Source organism: Hippoglossus hippoglossus, chromosome 7 (assembly GCF_009819705.1).
Source record: "Hippoglossus hippoglossus isolate fHipHip1 chromosome 7, fHipHip1.pri, whole genome shotgun sequence".
NCBI lineage: Eukaryota > Metazoa > Chordata > Actinopteri > Pleuronectiformes > Pleuronectidae > Hippoglossus > Hippoglossus hippoglossus.
This window is the reverse complement of record NC_047157.1, coordinates 27,886,707-27,900,854: the sequence shown is the minus strand read 5'-3', so window position 1 is coordinate 27,900,854 and position 14,148 is coordinate 27,886,707. Positions and strand designations below refer to the sequence as shown.

Genomic DNA, 14,148 nt, shown 5'->3' with positions numbered 1-14,148 from the left:
CTGCTGTCTGTTTCCTGGCTAGCTTTGGGAGCTAAGCTAGCGCCATTCGTTAGCCGTTAGCTGACACTAGATGCTAACGATGCGTTGAGTAATAATCATATTTACAGGATTGAATGTAGTTTCGTGTTTTATATATTTGTCGAGAAAACGAAACCGAACGTCACCGTTTCCCATGTGCTGTGTGAAGCTAAGCTAAGCTAACGCCGCTAGCAAACATGTACACGTTAAACCGAGCATTTAGATTTTCTATCACTTTAATATTTACAAATTCATCATGAAAACACAACCGAAATATTTAGTTCTACGAATTAACTACGAATCTGTCTCCTGCAGTGGCTGATGGGAAATTATAACCTTTCTGATCTTCATATATATGTTTGTGTGTAATTACAATGTTTCTGTTTGTAATAATCAATGAACTTATACATATTTATATTTATAATAACAATTTATATGAATTAGAACTTGATATAAAGGTAAAATTAACGGTAACCGTGTTAATTCACGTCAGTCACCAGAGAACCCCTGATTGGCTGGAGGGACATCAGGTGGGATGAAATGAGTAAACGAAAGTGGATAATAATAATCATAATACATTTTACCTACGATGCTGATTATTATTATTTGAAGTTTATTTGAACAAATGTACAAACCAGAGTTTATAAAAGATGTGGTTCAAACGATGTGGAGACAAACAAGCTGCAGCTGAATGAACGAAAAGCAAGACACCAAACATACAAATATAATAATGTAACAATAAAAAAGTACTCAAACCATAGTTTAGTTCAAATAACAAGGCCACAGCTTGTTTCCTATGAGTTTAAGAGTTTGATGTAAGAGAAATTCACTAAACACACTTTGACTTTATTCTTAAGTCTTGTTTTCTGATTGACACATTAACTGTCACTCGGCTGCAGACTGTCTAGATTCAGCTCTATGAGATTTTATATCTCTACTTTTATATTTTAAGTTTTACTTGCACTGCTTTCACTTTTTTTAAATACACTTAAATCTGCTAAAACCATAATTTTACAGGCTATGTTGTCTTTCAATCACCTTATACTTAAAATATCTGCATCGTCGATATCTCCATGAGCACACACTTCCTCACAGGGACTGTAGTGGTTCTGGTGACTTCATCTCACTGCAGTGAACTTGTTCTGATGTTGTGATGGTGGACGCCTACATTTCCCCTTAGGATCGATAGGGTTAGGGTTTCCCCTTAGGATCGATAGGGTTAGGATTTCCCCTTAGGATCGATAGGGTTAAGGGGTTAGGGTTTCCCCTTAGGATCGATAGGGTTAGGGTTAGGGTTTCCCCTTAGGATCGATAGGGTCAGGGGGTTAGGGTTTCCCCTTAGGATCGATAGGGTTAGGGGGTTAGGGTTTCCCCTTAGGATCGATAGGGTTAGGGTTTCCCCTTAGGATCGATAGGGTTAGGATTTCCCCTTAGGATCGATAGGGTTAAGGGGTTAGGGTTTCCCCTTAGGATCGATAGGGTTAGGGTTTCCCCTTAGGATCGATAGGGTCAGGGGGTTAGGGTTTCCCCTTAGGATCGATAGGGTCAGGGGGTTAGGGTTTCCCCTTAGGATCGATAGGGTTAGGGTTAGGATTTCCCCTTAGGATCGATAGGGTTAGGGGGTTAGGGTTTCCCCTTAGGATCGATAGGGTTAGGGGGTTAGGGTTTCCCCTTAGGATCGATAGGGTTAGGGGGTTAGGGTTTCCCCTTAGGATCGATAGGGTTAGGGTTTCCCCTTAGGATCGATAGGGTTAGGGTTTCCCCTTAGGATCGATAGGGTTAGGGTTTCCCCTTAGGATCGATAGGGTTAGGGTTTCCCCTTAGGATCGATAGGGTTAGGGTTAGGATTTCCCCTTAGGATCGATAGGGTTAGGGTGTTAGGGTTTCCCCTTAGGATCGATAGGGTTAGGGTTAGGATTTCCCCTTAGGATCGATAGGGTTAGGGTTAGGGTTTCCCCTTAGGATCGATAGGGTTAAGGTGTTAGGGTTTCCCCTTAGGATCGATAGGGTTAGGGGGTTAGGGTTTCCCCTTAGGATCGATAAAGTATCTCTATATCTAATTGCGACATGGAATAAGCCAATAATGAAAGTAATTGGTTCCACTCTTGACCTTTGACCCCTGGGAGGATCTTCAGACGCTCACCGGTGGATCAGATCTCAAACAGGACACGAGTCAGTGGATTTTAACAGCAAGCTGTTTTTTATTGAGTAGAATTATATACATGTTGCTATAGGAATTACACAAATGTAAAAAAATAACAAGGGTTTTCCCTTAAGTATAAAAATAACAGAATCCGATCTTTTCAAATGCTTTTGCACTTTAGATTCATAAAAAGTAAAATAACAAAACTAAAAACAAACACAATCCTCCGATGTGATTCTGATAAAAGATAAAGCACAAAACAGCTAAAGAGAAAAAAGTAGAAACTGTTCTCAGAAGGCAATTACACACGCAAATGGTTTACATCTAAATAACAAACAGCTAGTGATTAATGTTCTATGTCGTGTTAGAATATAAGAAATTTCAAGCAAGCTTTGTACGGTGTTAATATAAACTATCTTCCTAATATACATAAAGTCTTAAAAGAGCACAGTTACAAAAGAGAAAAACTATTGTATACTGGTTTCATTAAACATTCAACAGAATCATCAGTGTTAACGAAGCATGTAAACAGTTTCTTTTAGTTTTTAACAACTGTAAAATCAGACTTGAAAGTAAAAAGGTTCCTGTGGCTCTGAGCACCAGAGGAGTCAGACGCCACTCAAACAGCAAAACAGTTATTTGCAAAAACTTGTGCATTTTTTTTGTAAAAGAAAAAACTAAATAACTAGTTCTTGGTCAAACTTGTAAACCTTTCTATGATACAGTAAACAAAACACGATGTAAAAAACCGTTCCAGTGATAACAAGCTAAACATAGTTCTATATACATACAGGTCATAAGGGAGCAGAACATGTATTCACAGAACAGAGACACTAGGACGAGTGATGCACAGATGTCCCCTGTGTCTGAGGTAATGCCCGTTTACTTTAATTTGGTGACAATAGAAAAAAATCTTCCAGTTTTCAAAACAACCTCAATATTTGAAAGGTAGACGCCACGTTTCAGTGAGTGAGGTCACAGTAGGTTTCTGGTCAACACCCTGAAGCTGAAGCGTTCAGCCTGAGCAACATGCACCAGTCAACGCAACACAAACTGATCCTGGATCCTTAGTAGATAATAAAAGGGTTTGGTGTTTCTTCTGGAAACGGATGAGGGTGATAATTACGTGGCATGATTTAAACATACCGTATTCAGAAGCATGTGCACCACAGACCTCAGTAAAGCATCTTCTAAATGATTTTCATGGCAGTCCTCTAAATCTTTAGAGTCTTTTTGAAACTGAGAAACTTCTATAAAAGAAAAAAGTAGTCAGTGCTAGTTAACAAAAATATTGTGTCCATCTTATTTGTCTTTTGATTTCCTGTAAAAGGTTTTAACTAAAGTGACGGACTCATTTCTTCCCCACGCGAGGAGACGCTGGCATCCAGCGATCACAGTGAACTGAAGCTACTTTTATCAATAAAACAATAATCAAACATCTACAGTCGAATAAACATAACCGCTCTTAGTTTCTCAGCTGTTTGCAACGGTTGATAAACGGTTGACAAAACCCTCCTCCACATCTGTTTTTGCGTTGGCTTTGTTTCAAGTATTTGTGTGTCGCTCTCAGGGAGACGTCGCCGTGACAACTCAAAGTTTCACACCATCTATACAAAAACATGTTCATAAAACCTTTAATAAAAGTTGTTTTTCCTCTTTCACAGTATTTCTGTGGCTAAGACTTATGGGATATGTAGTTTTGGTGAAACTGCCGGATCATATTTAAAATAGTGTTAATAATGCTGAGACTAGTGAAACAGCAGGAGACGTTCAAAGACGTCCAATAACTTTGGTTCAAGTCGGATTAAAAGTTGTGTTGATAAAACTTTGTGATATGGAGCCACTTTAAAAGTTGTGTTGATAAAACTTTGTGATATGGAGCCACTTTAAAAGTTGTGTTGATAAAACTTTGTGATATGGAGCCACTTTAAAAGTTGTGTTGATAAAACTTTGTGATATGGAGCCACGTTAAAAGTTGTGTTAAATTGTTTTCTATTTTCCTACAACTAAGAAGTGTTGACAACTTAAAAACAATGCCTCTAAAGAAATCTAATTAAATCACTGTGCAGTCCTCGTTTCCTTAACGAAAGGAAGGAGTGAGCGTCGTCCTTTCCCTTTTTACCCCCCCCAGACACGACGCTCCTTTCCGACCTCCATCGCAGACGATAATGACGGCTGCACTTTGACCTTTGAGCCCCCCCACTGGATATGGTGACAAGCCACAGCCAAGGGGCTCCCCTCTTCTGTTTGTGTGTTAGTGTGTGTTTAAGGCTACAGTGCATTATAACAGCTGCTGTCACTATTCTCCCAGCGACTCTGAGAACCCTCCCGACTCAGAGGCTGACAGAGTGAGTTTAAATCTGCTGTTCCTTACAGGAGGATGTTTCTGAAAGCCGGTATCACACTGTGATCACAGGTGGCCTCTGTTTCCTGGAGACGGCTGGTGTTTATTCACAGGCGTAGTAATCTTTGAGCGGTGCGAACAGATGCCTGATGACAGGGACGCTCCAGGACCGGCCCAGGAGCTTCTGTCGGGCACCGCGACCCATGTTGGACACGTCTGTGTAGTGAACAGGGAAACCGAAGATCCTGCAGGGGAAGAAGAAGAGCGTTACCATCATGCTGCGGTCAGACCTTCACTGAGATCCAGAGGTTCTGTGTGTGAGAACAAATGTCTGAGTCAGTGTCTCTGGATCTTCTCCTGGTAACATGTGTGTAACATGTCAGAGTGAGTCCATGTGAGGAGACAGCAGGACAATGTGTGGAAGCTTCCCAGTGAGCGAGTGGACGTGTTGATGAGGTTTCTAACACGAGACGGACGTGAAACTGGAAGAACACAAACATCTCAGGATGAAGAAGAGGAGCCGTACACGTAGAAGACGAAGACGAAGAAAAGACGAGACTAAATATAGAATAGGAATGTCATCGGCCCGATCATTCTGAAGATCATCCAGCTGAGTGAGCTGAGAACATGTGGCCGTGTGTGTTCTGCTCACCTCTCCAGCTCCGTGCACCACAGGATGTCCTCCTTCCCATTCATCAGGACGGGGAAGTGCTGGTCTTTCCCCTGTTTGATGGAGTTGGAACGAGTGGTGATGGTTCGAACTTTTCCAAACTGTGAGACCACAAACACACTTTCACCCAAAGTCCACCACTGTGAGAGCAGCTGGTTGTGTATCGTGCACATATCTGACCTTTGCCACTCGGCCGTGATCCAGACAGTCCTGCAGCTCCAGCTTGTCCATCCCCGACGCACACAGAGGCCTGAAACCACATGTCAGCACACGTCACCCTTATGAAGTCAGTCTGTGGTGCAGAGAAGAGCCTGAAGCTCCAGCTGCGTCTCCTCCAGGGTTTAAACTAAGTCGAGCAACTTCAGCTCTTAAAAGTGAGGCCAAAGCGCCGTGGTCGCCCCCTGGTGGCTGGCTCCAGTATAGGTCATGAGAGTTGCTGCGTCTGCTTTTCTCAACTCGTCTTGGGACTCAGATGTTTGTGATGTGAAGAGTTTACTGACCTGTTCATGCCTGGCAAGTTTCCCCAGAAGTATCGAGCACGGTGAGCAGCAGAAACATCGATCGCATCAATCATCACAGGGTTACACTGCAAAGTAAGAGCCCAGAGGGAATCACTACACATCAACTCCCCACCGCGTAACATCACAGGGTTACACTGCAAAGTAAGAGCCCAGAGGGAATCACTACACATCAACTCCCCACCGCGTAACATCACAGGGTTACACTGCAAAGTAAGAGCCCAGAGGGAATCACTACACATCAACTCCCCACCGCGTAACATCACAGGGTTACACTGCAAAGTAAGAGCCCAGAGGGAATCACTACACAACAACTCCCCACCGCGTAACATCACAGGGTTACACTGCAAAGTAAGAGCCCAGAGGGAATCACTACACATCAACTCCCCACCGCGTAACATCACAGGGTTACACTGCAAAGTAAGAGCCCAGAGGGGAATCACTACACAACAACTCCCCACCGCGTAACATCACAGGGTTACACTGCAAAGTAAGAGCCCAGAGGGAATCACTACACATCAACTCCCCACTGCGTATCATCACAGGGTTACACTGCAAAGTAAGAGCCCAGAGGGAATCACTACACATCAACTCCCCACCGCGTAACATCACAGGGTTACACTGCAAAGTAAGAGCCCAGAGGGAATCACTACACATCAACTCCCCACCGCGTAACATCACAGGGTTACACTGCAAAGTAAGAGCCCAGAGGGAATCACTACACATCAACTCCCCACCGCGTAACATCACAGGGTTACACTGCAAAGTAAGAGCCCAGAGGGAAATCACTACACATCAACTCCCCACTGCGTAACATCACAGGGTTACACTGCAAAGTAAGAGCCCAGAGGGAATCACTACACATCAACTCCCCACCGCGTAACATCACAGGGTTACACTGCAAAGTAAGAGCCCAGAGGGAATCACTACACATCAACTCCCCACTGCGTAACATCACAGGGTTACACTGCAAAGTAAGAGCCCAGAGGGGAATCACTACACAACAACTCCCCACCGCGTAACATCACAGGGTTACACTGCAAAGTAAGAGCCCAGAGGGGAATCACTACACAACAACTCCCCACTGCGTAACATCACAGGGTTACACTGCAAAGTAAGAGCCCAGAGGGAATCACTACACATCAACTCCCCACCGCGTAACATCACAGGGTTACACTGCAAAGTAAGAGCCCAGAGGGAATCACTACACATCAACTCCCCACCGCGTAACATCACAGGGTTACACTGCAAAGTAAGAGCCCAGAGGGGAATCACTACACAACAACTCCCCACCGCGTAACATCACAGGGTTACACTGCAAAGTAAGAGCCCAGAGGGAATCACTACACATCAACTCCCCACCGCGTAACATCACAGGGTTACACTGCAAAGTAAGAGCCCAGAGGGGAATCACTACACAACAACTCCCCACCGCGTAACATCACAGGGTTACACTGCAAAGTAAGAGCCCAGAGGGAATCACTACACATCAACTCCCCACTGTGTAACATCACAGGGTTACACTGCAAAGTAAGAGCCCAGAGGGAATCACTACACATCAACTCCCCACCGCGTAACATCACAGGGTTACACTGCAAAGTAAGAGCCCAGAGGGGAATCACTACACAACAACTCCCCACCGCGTAACATCACAGGGTTACACTGCAAAGTAAGAGCCCAGAGGGGAATCACTACACATCAACTCCCCACCGCGTAACATCACAGGGTTACACTGCAAAGTAAGAGCCCAGAGGGGAATCACTACACAACAACTCCCCACCGCGTATCATCACAGGGTTACACTGCAAAGTAAGAGCCCAGAGGGGAATCACTACACAACAACTCCCCACCGCGTAACATCACAGCTCCTTAAACCGTCTTCTGCCACCTGCTGGGGGTTTCCTCACAAGGAACCAAATGGTATAAATTTAGAGCTGCAATGTTCAATGTTTATTCTCTTAATCTTTTCTCTTCATTCATGTATCAGAAGACAAAGTTTAAGAAATCAACGGGAAGACTAAGCTTAGAGCTAATCCTCAGGTTTCTCTCTCTTTCAGCAGAACGTCTGGATTTCACATTCAGATCTGTGACTTCACTGAAAACTCAGACAGCCTCCGCTTGTGCTCAAACCGCGCTTGTGCTCAGATTTCATAAAACCTCTGCTATCTGATTCTTTCTTCTGCTTTTAAATTGTTTTGTTTTGCACATTTCAATAAAATGCCAGGTGTAGTGTTGACAAATGAAATTGTCTGCACCAAAAAGAAATTGACAAAGCAACAGCCAATTGGAAAAGTCGGCCACACGACCAATAAGGTGACGGACTCGGTTTAGTGAGCTGGCCCCCCCCCCCCCCCCCGTAGTGTTTGACATCTGGCCCATTTCAACTCAACAGTATCAGTGACTCACCTCCAGGAACCGGGAGATGTCCCTCTTGTCGTTGACGCCCATGGCGACCACGTTCTCAAACATCCAGAAGAAGGGGCGGTCCTCTCCTTCCTTGGGCTTGGCTTCGCTCAGCAGACGGTAGAACTCAAAGAACAACCTCCCTGTTCCCTCTGGAACCACACGACAACGCCAAGGACATTTCCAACATCAGTATATACAAGTTTATTCATTTTACCGTAGAAAAACTAAGTACGTACTATTCTCATAAGCAGTTTGGAGATTTGTGAAAAAAATATTCACATATTCTCATCTAACTGATAATTCCAGAAATGTCCGTCCGTGTCTCACTTGTCTCTAGAATGGATTTGCACACGACACTGAACTGGGAACTATAATATATGAATGACTGGAATTTCCAATAACCTTAAGCCACCTTTTAAAACCTTAACACAACATTAGTGTCGTTAAATGAGCAGTTATTTCCTAAAACATCATTAGAATATGAAAATGAAGGCGAACACCCAGGATGGTGTAATTCCCCCGGGCAGGAACCCACCGTAGAGGCCTTTCCTGGCAGGATTGACGATGGACAGGTCGTTGCAGGGACTTCCTCCGATCACCAGGTCAAACGGACCCCACTCGAGAATCTGGGAGACAACAGCACCACCTAGTGTTAGACTGAGTTACAGCTACTGGATGATGAAGAACTAAAGGACATCTCTAAGAATGAAACTCTGTCTGCAGCTGAATTCTCCAGAAGAGTCGGACATCACATTGAATGCAGAACAGACTTCATGTAGTAAGAAGAAGAAGCTTTCAGAGAACAGCTAATAACAGCTGATTAATCTTAAGTATTTTTCTAACTGATTGATCCTTTTGCCCATCGATGAAATATGATATGAAAATAATATAAAATATCTTCAGAAGACAAACAGCAACCAGGAGGAAACTGAGTGACATGTAACTCTTACATCTTTCTTGGAGATGTTCCTCACATCGTGGACGTACTGGATCTTTCCTTCATGTCTGACCACGCCCACTGAGATGGAGTCCTCGCACACCTCTGACGCCACGTACTGGTCCACCTTAAAACCCAGATCCCTCAGAACCAGGTATCCTGCCAACAGAAACCTCCCATGATGCTCTGCTGCACCTCACTAATACACATTCCTGACGTGCGCTCATGCTCACCAGTGGCGATGCCGTCGAACAGGGAGAGAACTCTGATTGGTCGTCTCTGCTCTGCAGGGACTGCTGGGTAATTCTTTGGTTGCTCCTAGAAGATACAGAAGTAGAAGAATCAGGACAAAGCAGATCCAGGAGTTTTCCATCACCTTCTTTAACATTGTGAGAGGGAACATTTGACGTTTTCACCAGTTTCTCAGAATGATTCATGGATCTGGAGGAGGCTGATACGAGCGTCTGTAATGTGGTGACTTACAAACTCCTGTCCGTTGTCGTTGGCAAAGAACTCCTGCAGCTTGAGGCTCCAGTCGTCCCGTCGCCTCAGGCTGCCGTACTGCAGCGGCGGCTGACACATGTAGCATCTCCAGGGGTCCAGGTAGCGGGCGCTGTTAGATGCTCCGGGACTGACCAGGATGTCCAGGCAGTCGACGCAGAAACACCTGGACGAGGGCGGAGGAGAAGAGGAGGTGAGGAGGCGCACACACACACACACACACACACACACACACACACACACACACACACACACACACACACACACACACACACACACACACACACACACACACACACACACACACACACACACACACACACACACACACACACACACACACACACACACACACACACACACACGTTGGTAGCGAGGGTGTGTCGTGTTCACTCGTTGGGAGCTTGTGCGTCGTCTGACCTGCAGCAGTTGGCGTTGCCGCAGAGCAGAACCTCTCGACCTCCGCAGCAGACGGTGCAGTACGACTGGTAGCCATCGTCATCGTACATGTAGGACATCTCCAGGTACACATCCTAAACACACACACAGAACATACACTCAGTGAAACCCTCTGATGAGATGAAACCCAGAGATGTGCTCAGATACAGGTTGAGATTCTTCTGCACCTCGTTCCATTCAAACATCTTTTCTCTACCTTGCATGTTTGGCACAGGCCTCCTTCAAACAGGGGGTGGAAAGTTGCAGCTCTCCTCTTTCCACAGGAGAGACAGAACTCTGTGGACACACACATCGGTCAACAACAAACAAACCACACAACATTGGATCAATTGCAAATTAGAGAGAAAAGTCTTTACCTTCAATACTACAATTATTCTTCAGAACTTCATTCACCATTTGTTCTGAGAGAAAAGAAGATGCAGTGTTAACAAGAACTGTTTCTCTACGTGCAGCCAAACCTCCACTACGGGAAAGCACGTGAAACAAACAGAAACTCACAAAACAAACTGAATCATTTTAGACCCGACTGCTGTTTTCAGACCTGAGCTCAGGATATTCTACTGATATTATCCAGAGGGGCTGCGAGTGAGGACACTAACATCTGAGACATTCTTCATTCTGCCCCCCCCCCCCCCCCCGAGTCAAACTCTGGATAGTCAGCATGAGCACATGTGAGAATACAGCAGGAGATCCTACGGAGGATTCACAGCAGCGAGTGGGCGGCTTGATGACGTTTCTAACACATGACGGATGCAAAAGTAAAACAAATTTCAAGAATACAAATATCTGTGGATAAGAAAGCGGAGCCGCCCACGGAGAAGACACAGACTGAGATGTCAACTTCGAAAGACGATATTCGAGCAGCACATCCGGGTCAATGTGCTGAAAACATGTGAATCTGTAGCAGCATGTAGACGCTACGTCCACGAGAATGGGACGGACGGACGGACGACAGGGAAAAACAAACCTTTATAGAAAAGAAGAGAATTAAACAGTTAACTTTATATTTCCAGATTCCAACATGTGGAGTAAGTTCTACCTCTGCAGAACGACTCCTCGGGGGCAGCCTTGTTCTTACAGAGGCTGACTCGGGGCCGCTTGGCGCTGGGGAAGTACTCCGGCAGAGAGACATCCAGCACCTGGTGATCCAGAGGGTTACTGTCTGCAGGGGGCGCACAAACACATCAACTTAAAACGATTCCCTGGAAACATGAGGTCAAACTAAGACGAGGCACAAATCTGCAGCTGGCGTTCTGCTGCTGTGCTTTGCTCACTGGCGCCTTGCGTAGGTTTGAGTCCCTCCTCTCCTTTGGGCAGGAAGCCGCCGTTGGCCCAGTCCAGCATGGGTTTGACCTGGTCCTCTGGACCGTCAGACTCACAGGGAGGAAACGTCTTCTCCGCCCGAATACTGGCCATCTGAGAGACACATGTTCAACAGACAGAGGAGAGGAAAGTTTTACATGTTTGAACCTCGTCCTGCTTCTCTGAAGCTCAGAGGTCAGAGGTCAGAGGCAGGCGAAGGGGGAGGGACAGTCGAGGCCTCGCGATGACAGGAGGTCGACAGGGCGAACGAGGGAGACAGAACACAGTAGCCACAGGGAGAGAGAGAGAGAACACCATGAAGAGGACAGAGTGTTGAAACGTCCTCCTCTGTCTGACCCCAGCGTCTCGTTTCATCCTCTCTCTGTGTTTAAATCAATTGTCTTCATCTAACTCGGCTCCTACAAGTTTGTCCCTCGTTCTGATTTCATGTTTTTCCAGCAGACTCGTGTGTTGGACTGAATCCTGGATCCTCTCTGCAGGTACAGTGTGTTGTTGTGGAAGAGGCAGACAGCCACAGCCAAGAATAACCCAACCTCAAACATCCCAGCTCCGGGATAGGAATTTATAATGTGTGTGTGTGTGAGGGTGGACAGGCCTACTAATAACATAAATCATCTTTATGTGTTTATACAATGAAAGACGGAAAAGAGTCAAAGAGACAGAAAAAGAAAGAGCCCTACTCAGAAGACTAAATTGAGAAACACTGTTTATACTCATATTAAAAAAATCTAATAACAATACTTCTAATAAAACTTGTTACCACTGGTTCACTAAGAGACTAAAGGATCAGTTTCTGCTCGACAGCAGCGTCAGAGTCCAGAGGACTTTATGTCTTTTATCATCAGTTTGTGTGATCACACGTTAACAGGAGGAATCACACGTTTCTGGATAATCGTCTGAAACCCGCGGGTCTGGGAGTTTTATCCCACAGAGCGGATGTGTTTCCTGAAACTCACCTCCAGGGCCTGGAACACGGCCCGGCGGTACGAGGCCAGCTTGGTGTAGGACGCCTGGCTGAAGAACTTGGGGAAGGCGATGATGGAGTCCAGTTTGTCTGCAGAAACCTGGGGGACGAAGACACAGCATCAAACAGATATCGTCCAATGTCCCTCCCTCCTTCAGTCTGTGTGTTCTGTCTTTCCCTCCTCACCTCGGAGAATTTGCCGTCTCCAAACCACTGCAGCCACCTCATGCCGTGGCTGGCCTGCCTCTTGCCGGTAGCGCGCCACGTCACCACGATGCCGGGCCACCAGGAGAATCCCTTAATCTTCCCCCACACCAGCTCGCCGATGCCAAAGCCCTTGTTGTCCTGCGAGAACACAGACGTGGAAGAGTCAGTGTTCCCCTTCGAAACTTTACCAACAGACACGATCTCATTCTTTTTGACGTAAAGACGGAGGTAGAGAACCGTCCGGTGGCCGAGACGTTACACAATCACACAAAGAAAACCACAACCGCAGTGAGATGCTGACATGAGGTTGATGACCGAGGTTCAGCGAGACGTCGCTTGTGAAAACATGATCCGACTCAAAATCCGATGCTTATCTATTTGATTTGTTTGGTCCAGGTGCTCGGAGCACGCGCTCTGTTGGAGAGTTTTCTGTTCAGGATTTACATGAATGTGTTTGTGTGACGTTCTGTGGAAAACAACAGATTTCAGAGTCGAGTTATCGATTCGACATTTTAAGAAAACACTGCAGGTCCAGTGATGCTTTGGCAGAAATATCTTCTTGGCTCTTGGTGAGAGGAGAAGAATGAAAGCGTTTGGAACGCTGACAGAAATCTGAAATATTATCTGTGTTGTTCAAACTCTGAAGAGCACTGACACCAGCTTGAGTCAGAAAGAAAATAAAGAAAACCGTGTTGTTTGTAAATGCACACAACTTCTCGTGTGTTGGCAGAAAAGCAAAGAACAAAAGAAAAGTTAGTCAGAGAAACAAACCGGTTTCTGTCTCTTATAACCGTGGGATAGAATGAGAAAGAAAAAAGGTGAGGAGACATTTTGAAAGAAACTCCACAGTGTTTCCTGTGTTTGTGCAGTTTGTGCTCCAGCTGTTTGGTTTGCAGACGCTCTAAAGAAACTAGTAAAACCTCCTCTTTGTTCGGAGCGTTCACGTGTGCTGGTGTCTGAGCAGCTCGCTGACAAATGAGCCAGGTGGTCGCTCAGTTCCTTCAGAGACGCCACGAGGCCTCGGAACGCCGAGGACGCCGCACGCTGCCGTCTGTACTGGTGCTCGTCAGGACCTGAAAGAAACGATTGATACCGAGCAAACACAGCCGCTGTGTGTGTGTGTGTGTGTGTGTGTGTGTGTGTGTGTGTGTGTGTGTGTACGAACACAAGGCCAGGTGGGGGAGGTTGTGTGAAGGGAGTTACCCTCCTCCCTCATTCAATCGCTGCCAAACCTCAACTTCCCCTTTTTTTATTATCAAATACTCTCTCTCTCCTTGAATCCTTTTCTGTCGACCACAAACACAACGTTCTCAGATTCTACCTGTGAGAAGAAGGGGAATGTTCCTCAGCTCTAAGATTGTCAGTTAGAAGTTGTACAACTGGACTCGCTTGTTTCTTGAAACAAGCTTCTTCACCTCTAAGTGACTAATGGGAGGTTTCAGGTATTTAACCTCTGTGGGGGGGGGGTTCCTGTGCCGAGAGGTTCCTCGGTTCACCGACACAGAATCAGTCCAGACACGTGACTCAGAGGAGGAAACATTCTGAGAGAGGCCTGTGACTTTTTCTATATCACAAAAAGTTTGTGCCTCAGTCGATCTGAACCAGATCTCGGTCTCAGGGTTCGGATCTGCTCCCTCATTAATGAGTCTGTGGTGTCG

The 14,148-nt window shown here is 45.7% G+C and overlaps 1 protein-coding gene across 2 annotated transcripts in view; it reads right to left on the bottom strand.

The window, feature by feature from the left end:
* Positions 1 to 2,205: 2,205 nt before the first annotated feature.
* The window catches only part of dnmt3bb.1 (DNA (cytosine-5-)-methyltransferase 3 beta, duplicate b.1), a 29,350-nt gene continuing 17,407 nt past the window's right edge, over positions 2,206 to 14,148 (bottom strand). The window contains exons 7-22 of one of the 2 annotated variants that reach the window (XM_034591188.1): positions 12,470 to 12,628; positions 12,276 to 12,383; positions 11,271 to 11,412; positions 11,036 to 11,158; positions 10,353 to 10,397; positions 10,193 to 10,272; positions 9,958 to 10,070; positions 9,520 to 9,703; positions 9,270 to 9,354; positions 9,050 to 9,195; positions 8,635 to 8,725; positions 8,100 to 8,248; positions 5,676 to 5,761; positions 5,356 to 5,425; positions 5,158 to 5,276; positions 2,206 to 4,750 (exon numbers count right to left, since the gene is read on the bottom strand). In XM_034591188.1, coding sequence (XP_034447079.1) covers positions 4,609 to 4,750; positions 5,158 to 5,276; positions 5,356 to 5,425; positions 5,676 to 5,761; positions 8,100 to 8,248; positions 8,635 to 8,725; positions 9,050 to 9,195; positions 9,270 to 9,354; positions 9,520 to 9,703; positions 9,958 to 10,070; positions 10,193 to 10,272; positions 10,353 to 10,397; positions 11,036 to 11,158; positions 11,271 to 11,412; positions 12,276 to 12,383; positions 12,470 to 12,628 — 1,842 coding nt within the window. In that variant the 3' untranslated portion in view covers positions 2,206 to 4,608. The remainder of the gene's footprint in view (positions 4,751 to 5,157; positions 5,277 to 5,355; positions 5,426 to 5,675; positions 5,762 to 8,099; positions 8,249 to 8,634; positions 8,726 to 9,049; positions 9,196 to 9,269; positions 9,355 to 9,519; positions 9,704 to 9,957; positions 10,071 to 10,192; positions 10,273 to 10,352; positions 10,398 to 11,035; positions 11,159 to 11,270; positions 11,413 to 12,275; positions 12,384 to 12,469; positions 12,629 to 14,148) is intronic. The other variant, XM_034591189.1, reaches the window with a different exon arrangement.